At 36.8% G+C, this 27,996-nt stretch overlaps 1 protein-coding gene across 1 annotated transcript in view; it reads right to left on the bottom strand.

The window, feature by feature from the left end:
* Positions 1–27,996, bottom strand: part of Ptprq (protein tyrosine phosphatase receptor type Q) — a 168,320-nt gene that overhangs the window by 66,944 nt on the left and 73,380 nt on the right. Inside the window, exons 24-25 of the mRNA XM_051206414.1 lie at positions 27,726–27,995; positions 10,306–10,629 (exon numbers count right to left, since the gene is read on the bottom strand). Of these exons, the coding sequence (XP_051062371.1) occupies positions 10,306–10,629; positions 27,726–27,995 (594 nt within the window). The remainder of the gene's footprint in view (positions 1–10,305; positions 10,630–27,725; position 27,996) is intronic.

The following is a 27,996-nucleotide window of genomic DNA, read 5'->3' on the forward strand; positions in this document are numbered from 1 at the left end:
TGAAACCTATGAGTGAGACAAGCCTGTAAGACATACTGACAGAACAGTGGTATAAATGTTATGGAAGTCGACAACCATCTTTTGATTTTACATAAGGCCCATCCTATAAGATGGAACCCATACCTCACACTGCTAAAATGGCAGAGAACCCGAGGCAACGTAGGTCAGCGGTCCTAAAGGAAAATCTACTACTGTTAGTCTGCCAAAGGATCCCTGCAATATAATGACTCTTAGTAGCATAATGTGGTATCTGTAGGTCAATACATCATTCAGCTCTCAACAGAAAAACTTCTTCTTGGAGTAGACAGGAGTGGACAATGTGCAGAGAGTGAGAGACTTCAGAACAACTTTCCTAAATGGGAGGTCATTATCAAATCCCTCCCCTCAAAACTCCGGAGTCTAGATGAAAGATAAACCCCAAAGATTGTAAGAGTCAGAGGTCATGGCTGTTCCCCAGAAAACTGTTCCATGCAGACACACTGGGCTGGCACTCGTGTGCACTCACAGATTCTATGACAGCATGCACAGGACCTGCACAAGTTCAAATGAGATTAAAAAATATACCAACAAGGAAAAGGGAAAGTGTATACAAAGTCACAGCCCTGACCAAGAAGCTATTGCAAATTTACAACTGCTATAAAAAGGAAAATCAGTTTTCTCCAATGAATATTAAATCGCTGGTCTACCATCTTTACTCCAGGACAGGTTCTACTCCCAAAAGTGTGCCTTTTGTTTTGTTCTAGTATGTTTTGCTTTTTTTTTTTTTTTTTAACTTTTTTGTTCTGATTTGTGATTTGTATTCTTTGTGTTTATTTATTTTCTTTAGAGAGAGGGAGAGAGAGAGAGAATGAAACTAGGTAGGTAAGGAAGTGGAGAAGGAGGATCTGGTCAGAACTGGGAGAAAAGAAAGAATATTATCAAGATATATTTTGTGAAAATACTTCAATAAGTAACAGTTTCAATAACAAAAAGTATCCATGACCTGAGATAAAGTAATCATGTTTCTTTTTATTTAGAGTTTTCCATAGTCAACTATGAGTTTTTGTTATATCTTAGAGAATGAAAAAGCAGCTGAATTTTTGATGATTTGGTAACTTATGCTGGTGAGTTAAAGTTAGAGATGCAAACTCCCAACACACCAATCTTCCTCCACAGATCTTTCTGAACCAAATGAAAGACTGTTCTCGGTAGAGTGAAAGCAAATCCAACTAAAAATAGACTCGAAGTTGGTGCTGTGAAAAGAGGGGGCTGTTAATTCTGAAAGGACAAACTAGAGCTGAGCCATAAATAGGACAGAAGGCCTTTCCTTCCTGCTCTGTGGAGTCTGGGCTCTAAAAATTCTGATATTTTTAAAAGTATGGTGGTAACCTTTATGATTTCTTTTCTTTGAATTTAATAAATTTGCTGCAAAACAGTCTTTTTTGCTGATGTTAATGTAATTTCAATAAAAATAACTTTAACTTTTAGTTGATTCTTTGTGGTTTCACATCAGGCATTCTGATTCGAGTCCATTCATTTTCCCACCCTGCGTATCCACCCTCTGCCCTTGCAAACTTCTGCCCACCAAAAAACAAAAACAAAAACAACAAAAAACCCTAAAATTAAATACAATTAAAAGAAAAAATCTCTTTGCAGAAGCACAGTGAGTCGCACAGCATATACTTTAGTTCACACATCTTTTCTTGTAAGCGTTCATTGCGATAAGTCAGTCATTGGTCTGGTTGGAGATCTCTGGCTTCTGTAACATTATGGATACTGGACCCTCACTTGGGCTCTTCCTGGATATCTTATTGTTTGTACTGAATTCTGGGACATTTGTTTATTAATACAGAAAAGCTCAATTAACACTAATATACATAAATAATATCATGAAACTTTATATGCTTACTATCCATCTCTTAAGAGTACTTGACCTAACTATTTCCGGGCAGTACCGTAGGTATAAATATTCTGCTTTACCTCTATTTCCTGAGTAATCTTCCTTTACTATGTACATTTATTATACTTCATTATTTCAGCAAGTTGTTTATGTACTTTGAATTCTTCAATCATTTTAAAAGGTATCAATTACTGTCAATGTTTAGATTCATCTTAGAAAGTTATTTCTTCTGTTTGAAATCCTGGCAGAAAGATTATGTACATACTTCTTTCCTCTATAAAGATTCAGACTTATGCTGATTAATAAAAAGAAAACCAAAAGTTTTAAAAATATATTAAGTATAGACTGGTTCTCAAAAAAAAAAATAGCTAAACCCATCCTACATGAACAGTAACTCCCTGGATGAATTTTACTTTTAACGGTGCCTATACAAATATTTGAAGAACAAGATTTAGTAAACAACTAAGAAAATTTATGTGAATTATTTTGAAACATAGATTTGAATTTGAAATGTTTGTTCACCAAGTCCCACATCTTTCTTCAGTATCTATAGCACATCCTAGGTACAAACATACTGAGGATGGAAGTATCCCTAACTAATGGCTACCTGATTTTTCTCCCTTTAAGGCATTCAAAGTTCCAGCAATTAAAAATATAAATCATGATGCAATTTGTGCAATATTTTAGAAACACTTGTGGGAAGAGAAGAGCAGGAAGGAAAATGTCTTGAAGGTGTTTTGTGTGTGTGGAAAGAAAAGGTAGCTAGTCTTCAAAAGAGGATAGAAGGACTCTAGCAGCAGAAGAAATACAGGAACATAAAGGCATAAATGGTTGTCTAAAGATTACTGAAAGATAAATTTTACACACAGGCAAACAAGTGGTTTAACATGCTGAACCAGGAAACAAAAAGGAAGGAAAGAGGTCAGGGTACGGAGGGGACTGGCAACTGAATCTTTGGAAATCTAAAATGGTTAAGCCAATAACATCAATATACAGATCTAAAGGAGACACATTTCTAAAGGACAGATTCGATAGTTCTGGGTAGTGAACATAGCCAACTTTCAACACTGGCTGAATGATTGCTTTTATAGAATGAATTATAATTGTTTTATTTCCCCTAGTGACAGAAGGGTGGAACTATTCCAACAGTGTACTTCTTCCAGTCAGTGGACGTTTGTGTTTCTTGGATTCAGTTTTCCTGTTTATAGCTAACACCATTTTGGCATTGTGTCTCTATATTTGTGTGGCTCTGACACTGCTTGTGAGCATATTTTACATCTTCAATTAGGAAAAGTAAATCTATGTCCCTGCATTAACAATTTTTAAAAATGTTAAGGAGTAAGCATCCCTTGGCTTGCCTTTTCTTCTATTTTAGTTTGTAAAGTTACATTCCTTAGAAACTTCTTTGATGAGGCATGTTTTGTTGAATTTTTTTAACCTAACAGATGTTTGGGTAGTTAAAATTCCTCATGAGTATGGTATCCTGTGGTTTTCACAACCTAAGCTCTACCCCAGGAATTTTCCTTTCTTACAGTCTCTCTGTCCTGGTGGTCTATAGGACATTGTGGGATTCCCATTTCATTCCATACTAATTTCACACCAACACTTCTTTCATGTTGTCTATTTCCTTAATATTATGCATGCCTATTGCACAACACAAAGATTAAGCAGATTTCTGTTCTATACTCTCCCAACACACAACTCAAATTGAGGATATGGAAAATCAGAAAAATAAAAGTGGTTGGTTACAATATTCTGCTGGCTAATGTTTTAAGTTAAATACCTCAGCCTTGTAATTTTGTGCTGTGTCTATATCCACACAGAATGGAACAGTGATGGGATTACTGCAGAAACGATTTAAGGAGAAAACATTTTGCTTCAATTATGGAGAGCACAGTACTAGGGAGAACGGAGCGTTAGCTTGAATTGGCTGGGTTATCATTTCCTCCATTCATTCTGGTTTATACTTGCAGATTCGTATTCAAAGACAATTTAGCTCTCAGCTTGCATTGTAAGTCAGTTCCTCATAGCTCCTGCCCTGATGCTCTTCTTTATCAACCCAGAGAGATTAATAACATTTTCTTATGATGTGAACCAGCCTTTCCACTTGTGATTCATACTTCAACATTTTTTCTTTTGTTATTCAAATTCTGGACAGTTTGATTTCAGAGTAATCATCAAGAACTATCCGTTTCTTAAAACCTCCAGATGTTAGTAAGACATTGTACTTATAAATGCTTAGACACAACTAGCCACAGTTAGAACAAATCACACTTACATGAAACATTGCTTTTTATATCATTACTTCAGTTTTCTTTTCATCTGATTCAGTCTGGTGATTAAATATTTTTGTCTTGATTTATATCATGAAACTGCACACCATTTTCCAATTGTAGATAATAATAATATAAAACAGTAATTATTTTTATTTGGATTATATGGTTTCATAAAATACTTGTTAATTTTTGATGTAAAGAAACCTAAGCATTATTTAAGTGCTGAAAGCATTCCTACTTTTAAAGAGGTTTTTGTTTGGTCATTCTAATTTCTTTTTATTGTTTGTTTTTGCTGAGACAGGGTCTCACTATGAAGCTTTGGTTATCCTGGAATTCACTATGTAGATCAGGCTGGCCTTGATCTCACAGAGATCCTCCTGCCTCTGCCTCCCATGTAGTGGGATTAAAGGTGTGTGCTACATCTCTAATTAGGTTTTATTTTAAATGTCATTTCACCATGTAAGCATAATTGTAGTCCATTATACATGTTATAGATATATGTGTAACAAAATATGTAGCATCTTTTAGTCTTTTATTTAAAATAAAATCAGATTCTACTTGGATTCATAAAATTGTATTTTGCTGTACATATATGTATTTCAGAAATTATCATTAGACAGAGTTTCTCTGTGTAACCCTGGCTGTCCTGGAATCACTCTGAAGACCAGACTGGCCATGAACTTAAAAGAGATCCCCTACCTCTCTGCCTCCCAAGTGCTGGGATTAAAAGTGTATTTTATTTATTTATGTATTTATGTATTTATGTATTTATGTATTTATTTATTTATTTATTTATTTATTTATTTATTTTGTTGTGCTGGAGATCAAATTCACACCCTTACATGCTAGCCAAGAACCCAGCATTGAGCCCCCAAACTCTACACACACACACACACACAGAGACACACAGTCACACACACACACACATACACACAGAGACACACAGTCACACACACACACACACAGAGACACACAGACACACACACACACATACACACATACAGACACACACACACACAGACACACACACACACACAGAGACACACAGACACACACACACACAGACACACACACACATACACACACACAGACCCACACACACACACACAGACACACACACACACACAGAGACACACAGACACACACACACACAGACACACACACACACACACACTCCTAGCCCCTCATTAGTACTCTGTAACTGACAAAAGAAACACCCATAAGAAATTAATTTATTACACCCAATCAAAAAGTATTTCTCATTTTAAGGGCTATGGATTTTATGAATACTAAAATCATGATATATTTTCAGAAAGCTAAAATGCACACATACACAATATAACTTTATGTATATAAATGATTACTTACAAAAAAATTATCTATTCCCAGTCTTGATTTAATTGACTACTTAAAACATAGCTATTCGTTAAGATTTTTAGTATTTAACTTCTGTAATGCTTTTTATTTTTAAATTTTATTTCATATATGTATGAAATATATGCAGCAAATATGTAGCAAAATATATAATATATGTAATGTCTTTTTGTTTTCTATACCACGTATATGTATGAATGTAGTATTACATCATAACTGGAAAAAGAAAATAATTTCAGAGTGTATAGAATAATAAATGTATGTATATATTATATATTATCACATATGTAATATAATATACATATATACATGTTATATATACACATATATTGTATATATATAAATGTGCTATATATACATATTGTATGTATAACAATATATGTACCTATATAAAATGTAAATTATATAATGTAATAGTATACAATGTAACAATATATAATACACATATATAATAATATATACATATATTGTTCTATTCACTATGCAACTATTTTCTTTATACAGTTACTAAGATGAGGGTAGTTATTTCTTTTCCACACCAGAAAGGTTGCAAATACCTACATATCTTTACTGAGTAATCTCAAACTGAATGTAATTTCTTGGATCTGTTTCTGCACACTTAATATGGTAATAAAGTCTTAACAATGGGTAAGAAGTGTCATAAAGTGGTGTAAGGAACAGTATTCAACTAGAACTCAAGCACATGCAATGCCAAGAATCCAACTTTCTCTCTTTATTTGTCAGATTCTGAACTGAGTGTATTCTTGGCATTTAAACCTACAGTAGTCTTAGGGGTCTCTGCAAGAGTCAGTGCATTTAGAGGATCTACTCATGACAGTGTGTGTGTAGAAGCAGGCAATTCACAAGCAAGCTGTTCCCAGGGTGCAGAATGGAGCCCCTCATAAAAGAAGACACTGGGAAGCAGGCATATTCTACCCAGAGTTGCAAATTAACAGCCCAGATGTGAAGTGTTTGAGATACAAAACCAAACATAGTTTTTTTTTTTTTTAATTTTTCAAAATTAGTTGCAAGTTAAAAACTAAGTGTGTTTACTTAAAAATATCCGACCTTGCGGTTTCCTATCAAACATCAGAGAACCTAACATTTGAGGCAGAGAAAACACAGCCTTCAGATGGTACATTCTCTGCTACTATTTTATCATTCACATCATTCAATTCGCTCAGTTGTGATACTCTTCCCAATAACATACAGTTTTCTGGGCTTTCGAGTTTATTCTTTTAGTTGAATGTCTTACTTTCTATCGAAACTTAATGTGTCATTTTACATACTGCTGAAGCTCCTCAGACAATGGCCTTGCCAATGCCTTCCTCTTTGCACATCTGTTTCACTGTGGATGCAGAAGTCACAGGCCTGAGAGGAGAACCCACTGCTGCCATTTTCCTAAGAGTATTCTGAATACTTCTCCTTGCATCCACAGTTGTTGCACTTGTCCTCTCAGCCAAGAAGTTTCTTTTTGTCCCAGATGGAGATTATCACAGACACCCACAACTGACCAAAATGTTAAGAACAGGTGACCATGGTGTATCCCAACCCAATGGGATAAATTGACAACGCAACTCTACACCTTAGGGTCAGGACACACCATGGAAGAGAGGTTTGTAAGGTTGTAAGATAAAGAGGACCAGGATGCCTAACATGAGATAGTGCCTTGTAGACATGATAGGATGATAGGGATGCTGCACCAGTGAAATCTCAACAATATGGGTTGCCTAAGGAAGATTTGCATCATGGCAACCAGTTGGCATGCCAATGAAGACAGGAGAATTTCACAAGGTGTCTCCTCCAAATGAAGAGCTATGGACAACAGCTGCTAAGGGAGAAAGAATCTTTGTTCTCCAGAGGTGAACATCCTGGTAGGTTATCTAATCCCAAAAGGCCAACCCTAAACACATAACGCATAAAAGCAACAGCAAACGGAATCAACAAGTGTGTGTGTGTGTGTGTGTGTGTGTGTGTGTGTGTGTGTGTGTGTGTGTTTGAGAGAAAGAGAGACAAAATTATGGAAGACAAAGACTAATTTGGGAGGAAATTAGGCAGGACACCGCAGGAGATGGAGGGAGACAAAGAGGAGTAGAAAATATGTAAATATAGTACTTGTATACAAAAAATTAAATAAAAAGTATAGTGATATATTCTCAAAAATAGCATTTGAAATGACTAATCTTATTGACTAATCCCAAACTGAATCTAATGTGTCTCCACATTTCATCTCTCTCTCTCTCTTCTCTCTCTCTGTCTTAGCACTGGCATCCTAATTATCACCTACAATGGAAAACAATTCCTTCTTCCTATCAACTATAGTCATTCAGTCAATTTTCATTTATTTGGGAAATGTCTATAGAGTATCCACTGTTACCAGAAATTATCCCAGCTAGTATAGTAACAGTAATAATCAAAAAAGTATAAAATTAATTAGGTAATTATTATTCACTGTAATATGATGCTATAAAAATTACCACATAGCTATTTTAGATGGAGATGTCATGAATAATTCTAAGCATGGATCAATAAATAGAAGGTCATATAAGTATTTTGTTTTTTCATGCTAAGGGTATAACATTTCAGCCAAAAAAGCAGGGAATTTTAACAGTAAAAATACCATAGTTGAATGGGAGGTAGAGGAAAAAGAAGCTGCAAGTCAGCTATTTTAGGATTAAAAAGTCAGTTTCATAGTTTAAGAAGCCAACCAATTTAGTTCACTTAGTTGACCTTAATCCTAGACAATGGAAGAAGAAAATAACCCTATCTGGATTTTCATTTTCTGCAAGCAAATCAATAATAGCATATACAAAGATAACAAAGGGTAGAATATAGGGACTTGGTGTTTAGGTTTTACTTATTTCAAGAGGTTTATCAGAAATACCTGCCTAATGCTATCAAGTCATATAACATATACTGATCTGCAGTTCTTGGGAGCATTTGGGACTATAAATAGAGTTTTAAGGATAATCAATATATAGACTTAAAGCCATAGGACAGAAGAAATATAATTAATGTAAGCTCTCCTGGACACCATGTAATATTAAAGAAAAAGACAGGTATCGATTTCTGGGTATCCAACATTTAGAATTAATAAAACAGAGCAGGAAAAATAAGCAAAAGAAACTAAGAAAGAACTGAAAGGAAGGTCAGATGTGGAAAAAATACCACTCTAAAGAAAAGGACTCGGATAAGCAATGTGTTGAAAGCTGAGTTCTGGAGATTCTAAGTCAAGTGTAGAATTACACTAAATAACATTTGTTAATGACTATGATAAAAATGACCCCAGGCCCTCCAAGGAAAAAAGATACACTCAGGAGACCAAACAATGGCTCTAGATAAAAGCTTATTTTATTCACTATAAAGGCCTACAACAGAATCCATTTGTCACTAAAAATTGTGTTTGTGTGTGTGCATGTGTGTGTGTTTGTGTGTGTGTGTGTATGAGTCTGTCAGTCTTTGTTTGATAACAAGAACAATAGTCTTTCAAGAAAATTTAAGTTAAATTTGAAAGGAATCTCTGAATAAGAATCTTGATCAAGGGAGGAAGGTAACAATATAAACTCTGTATTTAGAGGGTTTGTCTTTTAAAATAAAATGTCCCTGACAGGTGCATGTTTGAATATTTCATCCCCAGCTACTGGAATTTTGGCGGGAGGTCGTGGGCCCTTTCGGAAAAGGCAGCCTTCTAGAGGAAGTACATCACCAGAGAGATGGTTATGAGGTTGTATAGCCTGGCCTACTCTCCGTTCTTGTTCTGCTTCATGGACAACTGCAATGTGTCCTGTCATGGGCATGCGCCTGCCACCATGCCACAACAGCCCCCATTATGAACCATGTATCTATGGAATGTATGCTAAGGTAATCCCCTCTTCTTAAGTCACGGGTCAGGGTTTCCCTCACTGTGTAAGTAAGAAATAGGGTTTATTACATTGAGTAGTGCTGGACTGGGCTAGGACCCGGACAAAAAACAGCTTTTCAGAGGACATCTCCATAAATTTGGCATTCAGAATTTGACTTGTAAATCCCTTAGATTTCAGGGGAATCCTCGCACTTCTGTGAACACAGTTCTCGGGATAAATAATAGAAATTGATTTACTTAAACATGGCTATTGATGACTTTTAAGTAAATGAGGTGGCCAGCTATTTTAAAGTATGAAATTTAAGTTCAAGAACAATCTTTTTCCATAATCAATAATTTCAAAATTTTTTTTCAGAATTTTTCCCTGAATACAAAAGTGCTGAGCTGTAAATATTATTGTGAGAGGTTATGCTTCTTTATATCATTTTTTTCTTCTTCCTATCTTCAGATGACTTTCAGATACTTTATATTATTTCCCCAGAAACTCACATTAGGGTCACATTTAAAGTGTTCATGTTATACATATTTGCAATAAAAATTTGAAAATTCTACTTAAAAGCCATCAAACTATTATATACGACGGGAATATGTGGGCATTACTCTAAGGCACCATATGGCTTAATGGTATTCTACAAGAGAGTGTCCCCATAATTCTTTCTTGTAATATAAGACTCTAAGAGTCTGACACAGTTCTAGGAGAACATAAATGGTCCTAACAATCACTGGGATTTAATTTTACATTCATTTTTGGTTTAAATTTAAAACAAACACATTGTTGCATAAGTTAGTTTGCACGATAATTCATCTTCGCATTTGGTGATTTCGCACACTGTGGAATATGTAGAAAACATTAGCATAGAGATAATGTAAGACAAAACAGTATGAGTAAGTATATAAAGACAAACAATACTTACGGCCAGGCAGGGTTTGTGTAGAAATCCAACTGGAAGCATGTCCATACCCAGCATTGGTGCTGGCGGCCACTTGGAATCTATACCATCTAAATTTCTTTAATCCATACACCGTTCCTTCTGTTAGGTTGGCTTCATAGAGGAGCTGAATTTTTTGGTGTTCAACACATCCTTCAGAGTCCCAGTCTCTGCATTTCTGAGCACGAAGCTGAGTGGTTATCTTGTAGTTTTGGAAGTATCCAAGGATAGTATCGGGCTTTATCCATGTTAGCGTTGCACTGGTTGACTGGACGTTAGAAAAAGCTACATTTGTGGGAACACTGGGAACTGAAAATTAAAGGGAAAAATGACAAAGGTAATAATGCTGCCTGTGGAGGTCAGTCACATTAACACAGCACTCAAGTCATTACCCTCACACTTAACGATCAGAATTACATGTTGATTCTTCGGGGGCAGTTGTTTCAAAAGGGAGAGGGACAAACGTTTTCATTATTTTTCCATTTCTGACTTGACTGTACAACCTACTCTGAAATGATTAGAGAAAAGCACTCTAGACTGCGTAGAAAAAAATGCATTGCTACAAAGATAATCATAGGCTTACATCATCCTCAGAACTCCCTTAAATATAGCCTGAATTTTTCTTTTTCTAAGGAAATTTTTTAATACAAGCTTATTTAATGAATTCATGTAATTAACTGAACTTCACTTATATTATGTGTAAGAATAATTGGCATTTTCTGTAATATCACCCAACACACTAACAGTACTGTACAGACTAAAGAGCCGGCCAAGCAATATATTGTCACAAAGTGTGGTCTTGGTAGGAGCCCTACAACATTTTAGCTTACTCACTGGAAACCATCTATCAGACTCTGAGCCCTCTGTCTTGACATCAGTATGCACCAAAGCTCAGGTTTTTAAAGGCAATTTATTGGGAAAGTAATGAAAGCATACTGTAGCTAGAAATAATGAACGATCAATAGGCTGAGTAAGTAGTATTGGGTCTGTCCTCAGCCATGAGTGCTCATGCATACCTTCAATACCCTGTGCTAAACAACATTAAAAAAGACGATTCTGACCTTTGAAAATGGCAGGACTCATAAAAATTATGCTAATATTCACAATAAGAGTAAAGTTAATAAATGTTTAGAAAACTTGCTCATTACTAAATACATCAAATTAGTAAAATACCTGATAAAATGTGTAAAGATTATCCAGTAGTATAGATAATATCACCATATCTTACTAGTATGGATAATGTTAATAATACCAAAAATACAGCAAACAAACCCAGACACACAGCTGTTAGTATTTAGGCATCTACACTGGCCTGTCCTTCGGGTTCTGACAGAATACGTCTCAGCTGCAGCCACTGAGAGCATCACCTGTGCACATTCACTACATTCCTTTTTAAAGGGCCCTGCCCGCCCCCTATCCTCCTCCTCTCTCCCCTCTCTTTCCCCCTCTCTTCCTCTCTCCCCTCCCCTCTCTGTCTCTCTCTCTCTTTCTCCCTCTCTCTTCCTCTCTCCCCTCCCCTCTCTCTGTCTCTCTTTTTCTCCCTCTCTCTTCCTCTCTCTCCCCTCTCCTCTCTCTGTCTCTGTCTCTGTCTTTCTCTCTCCTTTTCTCTTTCCCACTGCTCCTGTCCCAAGAGGCAGGTCTCTCCCTCCCCTTTCCACCTTCATGATACTTTTCTAATTAAAAAAAAACAAACAAACAAAAAAAAAACCAAAAACCAAAAAACAAAACAAAAAACCTGTGCTTGAATTCTGAATTCTGTCTTTCTCTCTCAAGTCGATTTTTAAAATTATAATAGCTCTTTGCTCAGTGAAATTTATAATAGATAAGGATATTTACAATAAAAATATCTGTGGGGGAACAGAGAGATGACTGTATGGTTAAGAGATCTTGCTGTTCCGGGAGCAGGGGGGTGGGGTGGGGGGGATGGGGGGTGTGGAGACCCTGGCTCTCTTTCCAGCACCTACAAGGTTGCTTACCACCGCCCTGGACTCTAGTTCCTGGGGATCTGGCGCCCTCTTCTGATATCCATATGCACAAGGGACACATGCAGTGCCCATACATAATTCACACGCATAAAAACAAAACCCTTACAATATACAGATAGTGTTATGACAGAAGGCTTCATAGATAATGACACGCTAAATGAAAAGATATTAAGTTCCTGATAAAGGAACATAGTATTTCAAGGAGGACTATCTCTAATAGAGAAAGCCATGATCAAAGTGCCTATTATGGGATGGTGCTTCTGTTTTCTGCAAAATGACAAGGATAGAGGAATGGCTGGCACAAGGGAAGGTCTGAGAGTTGCAGGCTAGATTGCAGAGTATGGTATGACTTTCACATCAGCAGAGGACTGACAGGCTCCAGCACATGTCCACAGAACCATTCCTGCTACTGAGTTAAGGAAGACTGAAGGGAGACAAGGGTTAGGATGGGGGAACAAATGAGTAGGCTTTGAAATGTCAACGCAAAGGCCCCAATGGCCTGGATCGGACGGTAGCAAGAGAAGGGAAAAGAAGCTTCCAGATCCTAAATGTATCTTGAAGGAGAGCTGACAGAGAAACTCCTGTGTGACTTGGAAGATGTGAGGAAGGAGAAGTCAATGTGCCCAGGCCTTGGGACTGCTCGAACTGAAAGATGAGAACAAATCAATAGATAGGAACTTGGCAGAAGGAGTAAGATGTGGAAGAAAGTGCAAACTTTTATTTGTATTGTGGTAACTCTGACACGCCTCTCAGATACTCATCAGGAGGTAGAAACAATAGACCTATACATAATTCTGGAGTTCTGTGGGCAGATGGTCATACTTCACTACTTCACGTTTTAGATTTTTGAATTACTCCTAACATTTGTGCTACTGAGAGCTAATAATTTATTTTGTTCTTAAATTTTTACTAAATTATTGACAGATGCATTGTCTATATATTGGCACCAAACTACATATGATACATTACTGGGGGAAAAATTATTATAGTATTTAAAGTCACTGAATCTGTTTCAGTTGTTCACCAATATTTAACATCAAATCTTATTGCATAAGGATATTACTTTAAAAATAGTATATACCCAATAAAATATTTCATATGCTACTTAAAGCACACTATGTTTAATCTTTACATACTATGAAGAAAGATAATCAGAGAAAACATTCTGAGGAAGTATCTTGGGAGAAGCAGTTTTAGCATTGGCTAAGCAGTTAGCAATTCCATGACTTATTCAAATATTTCATGACTCATTTTTTCACTGAGGTCTCCTGAACATAGTACATACCTTAAAACCTTCCAACATAAAATATATAAGTAGAAATGTCTTGGGGGTTCAGGAGAAGTTTTCAGAGAAGAGCCAGCATGGGGGACAGAAATTCTCAGGTGGTAACAGTGAAGATGCTAACAGTCAAGTCTGATCGAGTTTTAACCAGAACAAATAGAAGAATGGCACACTAGCTGGGGGACTTTCCTAAAGCGACTTACAAATAGCCAAATAGCATCTGTTGCAATAAAACACTACCAGTGTCACAGTGAGATGCTCAGAAGGGTGTTTTAACAAGTGTGCCAATGTGATTATTCGACGAGAAAGAGAAAAAGGAAACTTCACAGAATACTTGACAAAGAAAGAAGTAAGATGGTAGCAGGAAGAGTGTGATCTAATTTTTATCACTGCAATACTGGTTAAATCCTTAAGATGGGAAAATGAACGACAAAATCATTGACTCTCAGAATTTGAAGGAAAGTTAGAGACCAGCGATCTTAGTTAAACCCCCCCCCCTCTCTCTCTCTCTCTCTGTGTGTGTGTGTGTGTGTGTGTGTGTATGTGCAGGTACTTTGTACAACCAGCATCTTCTAGTTTTGCCAAACACTGACCCAGGGAAAGAAAAGAAGTATCGCTGCTGTGATAATTAAGAGTCCAAAATCCATATATTCAAAAGCAAAGGATATCCAGTGGACCTGGCCATGAGTTCTTCAAAAGTCAAGTAATTTATTTGTCTGTTAGAGAAGAGCGAAGAAGACATTGAAGCGATAGACTCACTGATGAGTAAACAGCAACATTAAAACAAAGAATCTCTATTCCTGCCTTTGAAGAAAAAGGAGTCTCATCATAAACGACGCAAGACACCTCTTAGATCTGAGAACAGACCCTTGACAGGAAACAAGCAACAGGCCACTGGGGCCTTCCAGGAGCTGCATTTTGCCACAACCATGTGAACCCAGAAGAGGATTCTGAATTCCATATGAAAAAGTAGAGTCAGACATAATATTATAGTATTCTAAATGAATAATCTGCATTGTTGTAAGCCACCATGTTTGTGATAGTTTGTTATATAGCAATGGAAATCTAGTATCATTTTCTTCTATAAAATGATTGGTTACTATTTCTGCAGCATCTGATTCAACTCTCAGAACAAAGTGAAAGTCAAAGATCTCAAGCAGGTCTTTATTTTAAAATTAACCCAGAAAGAACTCTATTAGTTTGTAAAGATTGTATTACTCTGAACTGGTGTCTAGTTTTCCATAATTCTTCAAGTCTGCATTGAAAATGCACTCTAGAGAAGTTCCATCTGTTTCCCTCACACATTTACTCTAATATTCTGTATAAAGGAACTAGAAAGTAGACGAGGAAAAGCCCATGAAATCTTAGCCCTGTACCAAGATCTACAAGTAAGTGAGAAATGCCAGGTGTAGGAGACATAGTTTTGTCCAGGGAAAAGCACACCAATTGGTTATCTAATACCAAGTGGTCAGCCCTGGAAACGTGCGTGTGAGTAGCATTTTACACACTCAGAAGGAAGGATACATTTAGGAACATTTATGTATGTAAGTAAACATATATGCATGAACAGTAATTAATAGAAAAAAAGAGACCATGAATTTGACAAAGAGAATGGAAGCGTATATGGAAGGGTTTGGAGCAAGCTTCAAGGGATTTAGAAGGGAGAAATGATGAAATTACATTATAATCTCAAAAGATTTAGAAAAGACTTGCTTCTGTAACCACATCGACAAAATATTAAGTAATAATTATAAAATATGTTAAGCTATCATATACACAAAATATCAGTGCACATGCGGGTTAATGTCTACCATAACCTTGGCTAGTCATTTCATAAGCATTTTTGAGTACAAAATTAAACGAATGCGTAGCATACCATGGGATTTTATTTAGATGGCTTGACAAGCTCCGCTGTTAAGAGATAATTTAGTAAGACAGCGATGAGAAGTAGCATACAGAGGCACAACACCAACCTATAGTAAGACCCAGGGCAAAACAGAGCATGGTATGTTGGAAACACTGGGCACCGGGACAAGGATGGGAAGAGAGGGAGTTGGATACCCAGGAATGAGAAGGGGGAAAATCACAGCTTGTGACAAAGTGTAGACTGAATTAAGCTTTTAGTTTTAGCCTAAGTCCGATGAAGAGATGATACTTCTTATTAAAATTTATATTGCTCTTTGTCAAATTTGTTATGTGTTCCCCTTGGGAGCCAATACAATGGTCCAGACTCTTCCCTTTTAAGTCTACCTCCAACACATCTCCCATCTTTCTTTTTTCCTGGTTTTATTTTTTTAAGCCTCTAGGGTGGAGCCAACCAAGAAGGTGAAGCCTTGTAAGGCCCAGGTAACTGAGGCCTTCAAGGGCAAGGAACTAAACTCTGCTGCAACTATGTGTTCTATTGAGAGGATTATGAAGCGTATATGAAAACATACACTAAAGAGCAGACACTAGTCAATGACCTAGAGAAGGCAGGGATACCGGTTCCCTCTCATCTTATCGGGAGACACAACTCTTCTCTGTAGCTGTAGGGGCAACTTTTCTTCCAACTTCCAGATTTTAGGAAATGAGATTTCAATAACAAACTCTGATGCAGAACAAATTTTTCAGTAAATCACTGGTTCACAGAATATAGGATTCCCCAAATAAGTATTCCAGAGAAGTACATTTTAAATAGAGTTATACTTTTGCCTGAAAAAGAAACAAAGCCCAGATATAAGGTTTCTTTACTGTGGGTTCCCATATGTTCATGTATGTCTCACTGTTGTGTTTCTTATCATAGGACAGACACACAGAATCAACATTGGACAGTGTGGTTGCTTAGCAAGTGATTGTGTGAATAAATTACAACTTATTGAAACTCCTTTGATGTTGATGTGGCATCAAATACAGACACACATTTTTCTATTCAATGAATCTAGAAATGACCAGACACCAAATATTTGCTGTTATGCATAAATAATTTGTAACAGCACAACTTCACAAGGACTCATACGTGACCAACGGTAAGCCTCGTTTAGACCCGGTATCTTCACTTTTGATGAACTGTGTGTGGAACTGGGGGCCATTTCAAGGCTACCGCCCTATTGAATTACAGATACAAAGAGGATTACACTCCCTTTAGCATGGAGAATCAGATTTCCATTCTTTAAGAATGACTAAAATATCTTGAACTCTTTCTAGCCACAGATGGTCCTAATTTGAACACATCATTCCATGTTTCCTGGAGTAATCACACAGCTTGCTTAAATTTTCTAAACATGACTGAACTGTGATGAAGCAATCAACATTAATGGTCAAGGCATTTGGGAAATTACATTTTTATTAATAAGTTATTCGTATCAGTAAAAATGTGTTATCATAGTTTAATTGAAGAGACTGTAGAACTATGTAAAGATTGGTACAGATTTAAAAAAATAATCCCCAGTCTTCAGGGACTAAATTACAGTATCTACGTAAAAGATGAAAGTACATATACAATTTAGATATTATGCTAATGTATGAGTATCACATTTTAGAAATTGCCGGCCTCTTACCACGGGATGCCAATGGTAGTTTGATCTGCTTTCTCACAACCTTGTTAGGTACACTTGTGTTCAAAAGCAAGTTTTAAAACTTCTTCATTTGTAACTATGCATTTTAGATACATCTTCTATGTATATGTTTGCACTATCTAATCTTTTTATTTATCAATTATATTTACAAAAACTAAGAATATAACCACAATTTTTCAGAGTTTGTTAAGAAAATTTTAGTCTCTAGAACTTTTATTTTAAAAGAGAGTTACAGAAATATATGCCATTTTTCTGACACTAACCTATATGGCTCAATATTAAAATCACAATTGTACATATCTAATTTCAGGATACCAAGTATAATTTGCACTGGCTTGAATTTATTCAATACCATGCATTACACATTCATCTAGAGTTTTGGTTTTCCAAGATAGAGTTTGTCTGTTTAGCCCTGGGTGTACTGGAATTCACTCTGTTGACCAGGCTAACCTCAAACTCAAAGATCCAGCTGCCTCTGACTTCCAAGCGCTCAGATTAAAGGTGTGCCCCACGACCACCCAGCTTCATTTGGAGTTTCACAGGTCACAAGTCTAAATGTATATGTGATGGGTGATGTCATTCTGTAAATATGTTTCTCATACTGGTTAATGCATAAAGCACTGTTGGCCAATAGGAAAGCAAGAGAGGAGGGACTAGGAGACAAGGAGGAAAGAGGAAGTAGTAGGGAGGAGTCAACATGGAGAGACAGAGAGAGCAGAATGCCAGCGGCCTCTCTTCTCCAATAAGATAAGACCACGTGGAAATACATAAATTAACAGAAATGGGCTAATACTTATAATCATAATCATAAAGAAACAAGTAACTGGCCAACAGCATTATATCAAATACAGAGTCTCGGTGTGTTAATTGGGGCTGGTGCGGCAGCGGGACAAGACCGGTGGTGGGAGAAAAAACATTACTCCTTACATTTATGTTCTTTTTCATAGACACATAAAACAGCTTATTTTATTGAAATCACTTTGAAGGCACTATGACAACAGTCAAAATTCAATTGAAGATATTCCAGAAGCTTGGATATAGATATCCATATATAAGTGGCAATAAAATATTTTCCAAAACCTAGTAATCAGTATAGATAGAAAAATAGTCATCAAAAAGTTGTAATAAGAAACTGGAGAACAGGGTTATGGTATTATAGCTGAAGGGCAGTGGAAGGCTAGAAGAGGGGTTTAGATTATGACTACAGGTAACAAATAAAAACCAAGAGAAATTCCTTGTTAAAATATAAAGCTGAAGAAAAGATAATGGGTTATATAGCTGGTATTAATGAAATTAAATTTTAAAATATGCATATATTTTTATTTTATGTGCATGGTATTTGCCTGCACATGTATGTACGCATATGTATCCCATGCATGAAGTACCTGCAGAAGCCAGAGGAAGGCATGAGATCTCTTAGAACTGGAGTTAGAAATGGTTGTGAGTTGTGCAATATAATGCTGGAAACTGAACCTGGGTCCTCTTATTACTGAGCCACCTGTTCAGCCTGTGATGTAAATTTTATAGAAACCAGTTACATATTGTGCATGTGAAACAGAATGCAGATCAACATGGTAATAAAAATAATTATAAATAGCACTAAGAGGATATGCAAAGGAATGTGATGATATATTGTGAGAGAGGAAACTGAAACACAATGAATTAAAAGAGTCCAGTATTAGATTTGTAGACAACATAGATATTGGAGAAATAAGCCATAAATTTGACTCTCATAAAAAAATAATTCAAAGACAAAACTGAAGATCATAAATCTCCATAATCATAAAGACAAAATAAGTGAACAAAATGCAATACTCTCTGGCACAGAAATATAAAATATTTACATATATCTTATGCAGAATCATATAAAATCATATAAATGTTTAGTAAGCAATGTCTTAAACAATAGTTTTATGCAGTAAAAAGTATATTTAATTGTCAGAAGGAACTCAAATTAACCTATAATGCCTGGCCAACACTAGTATCTAGCAAATTTTACTTTAATAATTAAGGGTATTAGTGGGAAAAGTAATGCATTCATAGATAAATGAATGGATTTCAACAAGACCTGTGACACATACTAACCCTAACTGAAAGGTGATATTTTTTTTTCTGTCTTCTAAGGATTATATCTCTTCAGAAAGAAACATTGATTAAAAGATATATATACAAAAATGTCCTGAACCTAAATTGTAGGAAAATATTCATAGGAAAGAGTTAAGAATTTTAAATCTTCAGGAATTCTATAAGAATTAAGGTGGGGAGGAAGAGAGAGAAAAAGATCAATTGAATCTCTAGTTATCAAAATATGTATGAACAGAATGTCTAATGATTTTTAAAATACACATAGACTGCTAAAATGTAAACACATATCCTGTGCACCTATCACCAAGTGTTCATTGTGATATTCTACACAAAATACTTTGTATGATTAGAATAATTGTCAGAATAATAAGAGAGCTCAGATACATTTATTTGCAAAAATAATTTTCAAAAGATCCAAAACTAATAATGATATAATATAACCACTACATTGGATAGATTGATCTGATTATGCAGACAAAACTTACATACATATAAAATTAAATAAATATTTAAAAATCAGTCATAAAAATATCTGCTATAATACAAACACCTAAGGCTAGATGGATTTATGAGTTAGTTCTATCAAACAGCTTAGACTAAAAATAATGAAACTATTTATGGAAACAACTAGAAAATTTTTCCCAACTACTTTCATTAAGACAGTAGAAATACCTACAAGATATACTACAGAGGTAACAGTTAATAACTTAATCCCAGATAAAATTCCACACAACATATCAGCAAAACAAGTTTACCCATCTGATCAAGTATATCTCTCTATAGAATGCAAATTTCAGTTAACAATAAAAGCACAAGATTTAATATAAATCTAATATATCCATACAAAAGGAAACCAAAGACTACCCTAAGTATGTTAGTGATGACTTTGCCATCATTTGTTATGATTAATTTGCATGCAATGTAACAAAGTGCCTTTGACAATAGGTCACAGAACAGCTCTTAGGGAGTATGGATTATGCATTTAGTCAGTAACAGCATAGCATTATACAGAAACACCTTGTATTAAATTTGGAGTTCATAATTTTAAAATGTTGAACTTCTTCTGTTTAATAATTTATCACTAACTTGATTGTATATATATCATTTTAAAATGATGTCAGGCTTACTGGTTCATACCTGTCATCACAACCTTCTGTAGACAGGGTCTGGGGAATTGTTACAAGTTTGGTGATAGTCTGGTCCAAGTAGTTAAGGCCAGCCAGATTTATAGTGACCCTGCCTCGAACGGAAAATCGAGCAAAGTTATAATATATATATATGTATATATGTATGTATGTTTGTGTGTGTATATATGAAAGAAACATATCTACAATAGAATTAATAAAGTTACTAACACACCAGAAAACTAATTATTAATATTAATAATCCTTTAATTGGTATAGATTTAATTACTTCATGTAGCCTTTACATTACCTTTCTGATACTGCAAGTTTTAAATAGCAATTCTTCATAATAAGATATCTAATCACAGAACTAATACAAGATTTATTCAAGGATGTAGTAAACATATGGAGAAATTCAAATTATAATTCTAATACACTAATATAGTAAAAAATGGGACTTTTATTCTATTATAATTCTAAAAGATAATATTTATTGTCTTTCAATAAAAAACAAGATTCTTCCTCAAATTTGTATTTTGTAAGCCAGAGTTTCAGTATATGAAATTTACTAAGTTGTGATTAATAGTATTTGTATTATATTATCAAATTATTTATATAGCATTGATTTTAAATTAAGTCAAAATTGAGATATTCTTTTGAAACATGCTGTTTCTCACTCATTTATTGAACATTTCAGAATATTTATATTACTCTTAAGTGTTGCCTTTATGGTTTACAATGTCATAAGAAAAATAGGCACCTTCCTGAGGCTTTAAGTTTACTAGAAAGAAAAAAAAAATGAGGTTTACACCTACTCACAACTTATTTAAAACTAGAAGTAAAAAAGAACAAGGGGAAAAGTGAGGGAGGAGGTTGATATGTCAAGGCTGTTCCAAAGAGTTCCAGCTACATAGAGCAGGAGTGGAAAATAAGGTAATAAGATACGCCCTGGTTCCTAAATAAGTCTTAAAAAACTGCCTGAGGAACAGCTGCCTTTAGCTGGAGCTTGGAGGAAGCCAAGAATGCCCGTCTGGAGTTCAGTTAATGAAAGATATCAGAGTAATGAGGAGGTCAAGGAGAATTACACATAGTAACCCAAATTCACTTTTTAAAAAATTATGTTTAAAGGGACTTCTAAAATTTAGAATTTGATACCTAAGACTGTTTGAAAACTACCAAACATTACCTCTTTGGAACTTGGCCAAGCTAAAAATATGTGACACAAGTCTAGGAATGTTAAAACATCTCCCACAATGCCTCCGTGTTTTATAGCTCTCAGCACACCAGCTTGTAGTACTCTTCATTTTGTAGATCAAGCACAGATTTGGGGTTATAAGTCGTTCTCCTAAATTTTCAATCTATACTTGAACAAAATTGTATTTACCCTCATGTGTATAACAATCATTGTAGATTTCCAATGAGAAAATTCTCACAGTAGAACCAAAGTTTTCTATTTCAACTTCTGAAAGAGTGGGGAAATTTTTCATGAATACAGATAATGTTCTAAATTTCTAAGGCAGGGAAGATCACTAGGCAGGAGGGAATTCTGAGCCATTACTAGCACTGGCCAGACTCAGCCATAGGAAGCCAGTTCACACACAACCTCCTTCCCATTGCTTCATTTCTTTGCTTGCAAAGCAAAGCTGCTGATGTTATTCGGCCAAGCAATGCATCATTAGAACTTTTAAAACACAATAAATATATGTGTTCCTTCACTCTTCTCCACAGGCCATCATACATCACATGGTGTTTACTGGAATGGGCATAAAGAGCAACAGCAATGAGTTAGAGAGGACACGTTTGATCAGACTTGGAAGATGGCAATTCTGTACTTTTCTATGTCCGGCACTGCCTACAATTACAAACAGTACAGAAGGACAGAGTTAACGAAAGGAAACACGGGACATCTGAGAAGAAAATGGGCGGGGATATCAAGGAGTTGGGGAGACTGGGGGAGCCTAAAAGACAATTTTTGAAATGGAATGCCATAACGATGTCTGATACCTTATATCCTGCTTTAAGACCTCAATAAGGATCCACAAGGATGACCCCAACTAACAATCTAAGCAATAGTGGAGAGGCTATGTTAAATGACCTTGCCCAACAATGACATTGATGACTACCTTATATGTTATCCTAGAGCCTTCGTCTAGTGGCTGATAGAAGCAGAAGCAGACACCCACAGCTAAGCACTGAGCCGAACTCCTGGAATCCAGTTGCAGAGAGGGAGGAGTGATAAGGCTGGAGAAGTGCACAGAAACTGCTGACCTGAACAAGGGGGAGTTCATGCACCCCAGTCTGATAGCTGAGAAACCAGCACAGGACTGACCCAGACTCCCTGAATGTGGGTGTCAGAAGGACTGGGCAGTCTATGGGGCCTCTGGTAATGGATCAGTATTTATCCCTAGTATATGAATGGACTTTGGGAGCCCATTCCACATAGAGGGTTACTCTCTCAGCTTAGACACTGGGGGAGGGCCTAGGCCCTGCTCCAAAGAGATGACAGATTTTGAAGATACCTCCATGGAAGGCCTCACCCTCAATGGGGAGCAGAAAAGAATGGAATGGGGGGTCAGGGAGGGGACAGGGGAAGAAGGGAGGAAGAGGGAACTGGAATTGACATGTAAAACAAGCTTGCTTCAAATTTAAATTTAAAACAAAAGAAGAAGAAATGTTATTTCAAAAAAAAAAAAAAAAACTGGCAGCCACTGTTGACCTTTAACAACCACTTTCTGACTTTCTGCCTTAAGAGCAGACATCCTGGCACCCACTGTGTACAGGGGTAAACTGGCAAGTCTCATACTAGTAAGTAGCCCTAGCTCAAAACAAAGTGGATATCACCTGCTGAATGACACCTGAGATTGTCCTATGCTGACCTACACACATGCATGTTTATGTACACACACACACACACACACACACACACACACACACACACACACGAGAGAGAGAGAGAGAGACAGATAGAGACAGAGAGAGAGAGAATGTATGTCAAGGTCAAACACCAGGCAGGAGGAGAGTGAGCCAAACTTGATTTCTTCTTATGACAGGAATAAGAACAGAGTCTGTGACTCAGAGCTAGCTGTACACCGTGACTAATTTTCCACCATAAATTAGAAGCTTGCGACAGCTATAAAACTGCTTCCATCCGAACAATTGAGCTCCCAGCTCTCACTAGCATCTCATCAACAAGCAATTCATGTGAATCCTGATAAAACAAAAAAAAATTGATACCTAACGAGTATTGTAATCATAAATATAATTATACACTAGACTCAACACCTAATTTTAAAGATGAAAAATACATTTGAAGCAGAAATTAATATTTCATGTGAATGATTCTTCTTAATTACAAGAAATTTTACATCTGACTGGGAAAAAAGTTCTACTTTTGCCTGATGGGTATGTGGAAATCATATACAGAATTGGAGAAAATGCCCTGATAAAAATAGCTATCCAAATAATGCTAATCATTTCTTCCTTCTCCAAACTTGTAAGTGCCTGAATGGCAAATTCCTTCTGCCTTGGGACTTTCTGCCAGAAATTTTAAATAAACAAAAACAAAACCACATGGTCTCTCTGAGTACAGAGCAGAGTAGAATTAAGGTTATTATAATCCACATCATCTCATTTAAATGAAAAAACTGGTGTGCTAATATATAAAGATCTGACTCCAGAAAAATCTGGAGTGAGACTTTATGGTTCTTCGTTCTGAGATGGAGGTCAGAAGAACAGAATGTGCACAAGAAGCCATCCACTACCCTTCTAGGTAGACTTTCAAACCTGAAACTTTCAAACTTGGAAGAATAGTTGTGACAACGACCTGAACTCTGGAATCAGGTGACTGTGTATAATGTGTACACTGGACTGTGACTGTGTCTTCGCTCTGTTAACTGAATATCTGCTCTGTTCTCTGGACCTGCTCTAATCCTGAATTATACTTAATACACTCTTTGGAAGTCTGAACTTGCCATTTACTTCAAAATTATTATACATTCTTATTTGCCAGTTCTCTGGCTGGTCTAGACTGCTTATGCATTTTTTTTAAAAAATTATTTTAACCAGGTGCTTCCTGATATAGACCACCTGTGAGTACTTAAAAAAGCATTTCCTTGTAAAATGATCTGCTTTACTCTCATTGAGAAATTATTTGTTACCCCTTGTTGGACCCGAATGAATCAGTTCATCTGTCCTCAGACATACCTATAGTCGAGTACGCCAGCGGGTTTACAGTGTTGGGAATGCCTTGGTATGCCACCTGCATACTGTAGTCGAGTATTCCAATGGATTTACTGTGTTGGGAATGCCTTGGTATACTTCAATGCACCAAGTAGGATACATTACCACTTGAGGCATTCATGCAACAAGAATGGACTAGCATACAGGAATCTGGACCACCAAAGGTTGGCAGGTCATTGAAAGGTTTACTGCAGATTTCACATTTGAGCTGCACTTTACTAGTCTGGAGTAGGTTCTTAGCTACTGTTTCCTAGGATGAATAGATTACATCTATTGTGCTGAATGAAGAAAGTTAGGCTAGAGACATCCACTATATAAGGAGAGATAGTGAAGGCATATAAATACACACTACTAGAGGAGATGCAATTTCTAACAAGTCCTGGAATAGAGTTTCTGGAGTGTGAGAAAAGATGAAGCACTTGAAAAGTGAGTGGGCTATCTGTGGCAATATATTATTTATGATTTAATAAAAGCCCCTGGAGATCAAAACTCAATGCTAGCTAAAGCCATAGACAGAGCCAGGCAGTGGCGACACACACCTTTAATCCCAGCAGCCATACTAGCTAGCCACAGGGACCAGGTGACAGTGGTACTCACCTTTAATCCCAGGACTCAGGAGACAGAGGCAGATGGATCTCTGTGAGTTCAAGACCAGCCTGGGCTCCCGAAGAGTGATTAAGTGTAAAGAGTGAAAGAGTGAAAGAGCTCATGCCTTTAATCCCAGCACTAGGGAGGTGGAGACAGGAGTCATCTGACTGGGCAAAGAAAGGAACCTAAGGTGGGAGGAGACAGGAACTCAGAGCATTGTCTCTGAGGATTCGTGGAGAAAGAGCTACTGGCTTGGCTTCTTTGCCTTTCTGATCTTCACCTTGAACCCCAATATCTGTCTCTGGGTTATTATTCGTGTTATAGCTACCCATACACTGTGCCTTTCAATATCACCTCTATGTTTCAAATAGCAACATCTGTTCTTTTAGCTAACAGACCTAAGCTGGCAGAACACAGGACATCTAAACTGTAGGCTAGAACCAAGCCAACTGAAGTCCTTAAGTAGAAAGACAAGACTAAAGTGCAGGCTGCATAACTGGGTACTATGCCCTCTCCAGAGGCATCGGTGGAAGCAAACTCGCAAACTCTTTATTTCGCTATTTTCGTTTTCTTTGTCTCTCTCTCTCTCTCTCTCTCTCTCTCTCTCTCTCTCTCTCTCTCTCTCTCTCTCTCTCTCTCTCTCTCTCTCTCTCTCTCTCTCCCTTGAACCTGACTGCTACCATTGCATGCTAGGTTCTTCACTTTCGGTGATTCTCAGTCATACCACTCCTGTATGTAAATATGGTCTCCCATAGGAAAAGTGCTAAAGTTTCAACCCCAAATGTATTAAAGATGACAAAGCAGTAGCAACCATTGTGAAAGGTGATTTGATAGCTGAACCATTTCAGCTTTTTTTTCCCCCAACAGTATTCAGCAGCTTGAATTTGGGGGTAAAGAGTGGACTCTTTTCAGAGTTAAAGATCTTCCTGGGAGAACGAGCATGACATCGTTTGAAACCCAAGAAGCAAAAGATACTACTGCAATGCAGTCGTTCTAACCTACAAAGGAAGGGTGTTGTCAGCTCAGGGGAGTATTGCTTTACAAAGGTGAGTGGGAACTGAATAAAGGCTCACACTGAAGAGAAAGGCGGGCCTTTCAAAGTTCTGACGTTTGTAACCTCAAGGACAGAAAGGTGAAGACAAGTTAGGGGCTGTGGCTCTCCCTGGAGGATGGGCTTCCTAAGACTAGGCAGCGCCTGTGAAGTGGTGAATAGTTATGACCATCCCATGGCGGTCATTAAGGCTGCTGGCCAGAGAAGTGATGTTATCAAAAATGCACCCAGTTTTTCTATAGGCAGCCGGGAGAATGTGGGAGCAGGCAGAAAGAAGGTGACAACACAGAGAAGCACTGTTGAGAAGTTGTGATAGTTTTTTCTTACAGGCTAGACCTGAGTGACATCTTTCTCTTACTCAGATGGCCTGAAAGGCAGGCCTGAGTGTTCAGAAAAGGAAATGGATGCACAGGGCAGTAATGCCAGAAGTCTTGAGAGTCCACAGAAGCACCAAGAATGTCAAGAAAACAATTATTAAGAAGATATATTCTGGAAAGTGTGCATGTTAATTACTTCATTTAAATAATGATAAAACACATTCAATATGTTGGGGGGGGTTAACTTTAAAATAATTATCCTTGTTCTTCCTTTCAGACTCCCATCAGGGTGAAAAATGTTAAATATGTATGCAATACTCAAAGATCACGTGGTTAGGCTAAGGACGCATTCCTAATAAAACTTTTATATCTTTATGTAAATGTGCTATAGTGGCTTGATGTGCAAATCACCCAACATTCAAGCGAATGTTTGATCCCCAGAACCTATATAACCACTGGTTGGGCATGGTGGCCTACCTGCCATTCCAGAACGTGGAGGGAGGAGGAGATGTGGGATCCCTAGAGCAAGCTGGTTAGCTACACTACCATATCAATGAACTCTGTGTTCAACTGAGAGATCCTGACTCAATAAGAAGATGGACATGCGTCAAAAAGATGCTCATGTCAGCTTCAGGGGTCCATAAGCATCCACAAGTATGGTGTATGTATGAACTCATACACATATCCCCAGACACATATGGGTACACCTATACATAGATAGGCATACCTACTAAATAAACATATTAATAAAAATAAGTGTCACGTAAATACCACTGACACATGTACGAAATTATTTATGGATAGCTAAACATTTCAGATTAGGTAACTCCCTTCATACTAGTTACCATTAGATCTGTCAGGTGAGTTACCAGGCTAGTCCCACACTAATGAACTGTTCAGGTTAGTGACCAATTTAACCTACTTACCTGTTTAAGCTTAGATATCTGTTTCAGGCTATTTGTTTGTTTCATGGTTCATGTAAGATACTTGTTTAAAACTAGTAAGCTGTTTCATACTACTAATAATTGCCTGTTTTATGTTATTTACCATTTCATACTAGTTAGTCATCTACTTGTGGTCAGTTATGCATTCCGTATTATTGCATGCTATTAATTAGTTTAGTCAATTATTTTACATCAGTTACCTGGTTCAGGTCAGTTACATGTGCCATACTAGTTACCTGTCTCAGGGAATGTGCTGACATTACACATGCTTTCCTTGCCTTCACCAGCTGAAGTTGACGCTCTAACTTCAAAGATGTATGTTGTATTGGCAAGAAGTTTTGTGAACGTATACATATGGTCTTGGGGAGAAACATTTGTAGAATTCCTTTCAACTGTTATCATATAGTGGATAATCACTCCATTTGTTTTTCTGGGTGGATCCCACATTACTAATATCGACTGCCAGTTAAGTGCCACACACTCTGTGTTCTGTACAGCATCTGGGAC

This window comes from Phodopus roborovskii, unplaced genomic scaffold (genome assembly GCF_943737965.1).
Source record: "Phodopus roborovskii unplaced genomic scaffold, PHOROB, whole genome shotgun sequence".
In the NCBI taxonomy this organism is placed as follows: domain Eukaryota; kingdom Metazoa; phylum Chordata; class Mammalia; order Rodentia; family Cricetidae; genus Phodopus; species Phodopus roborovskii.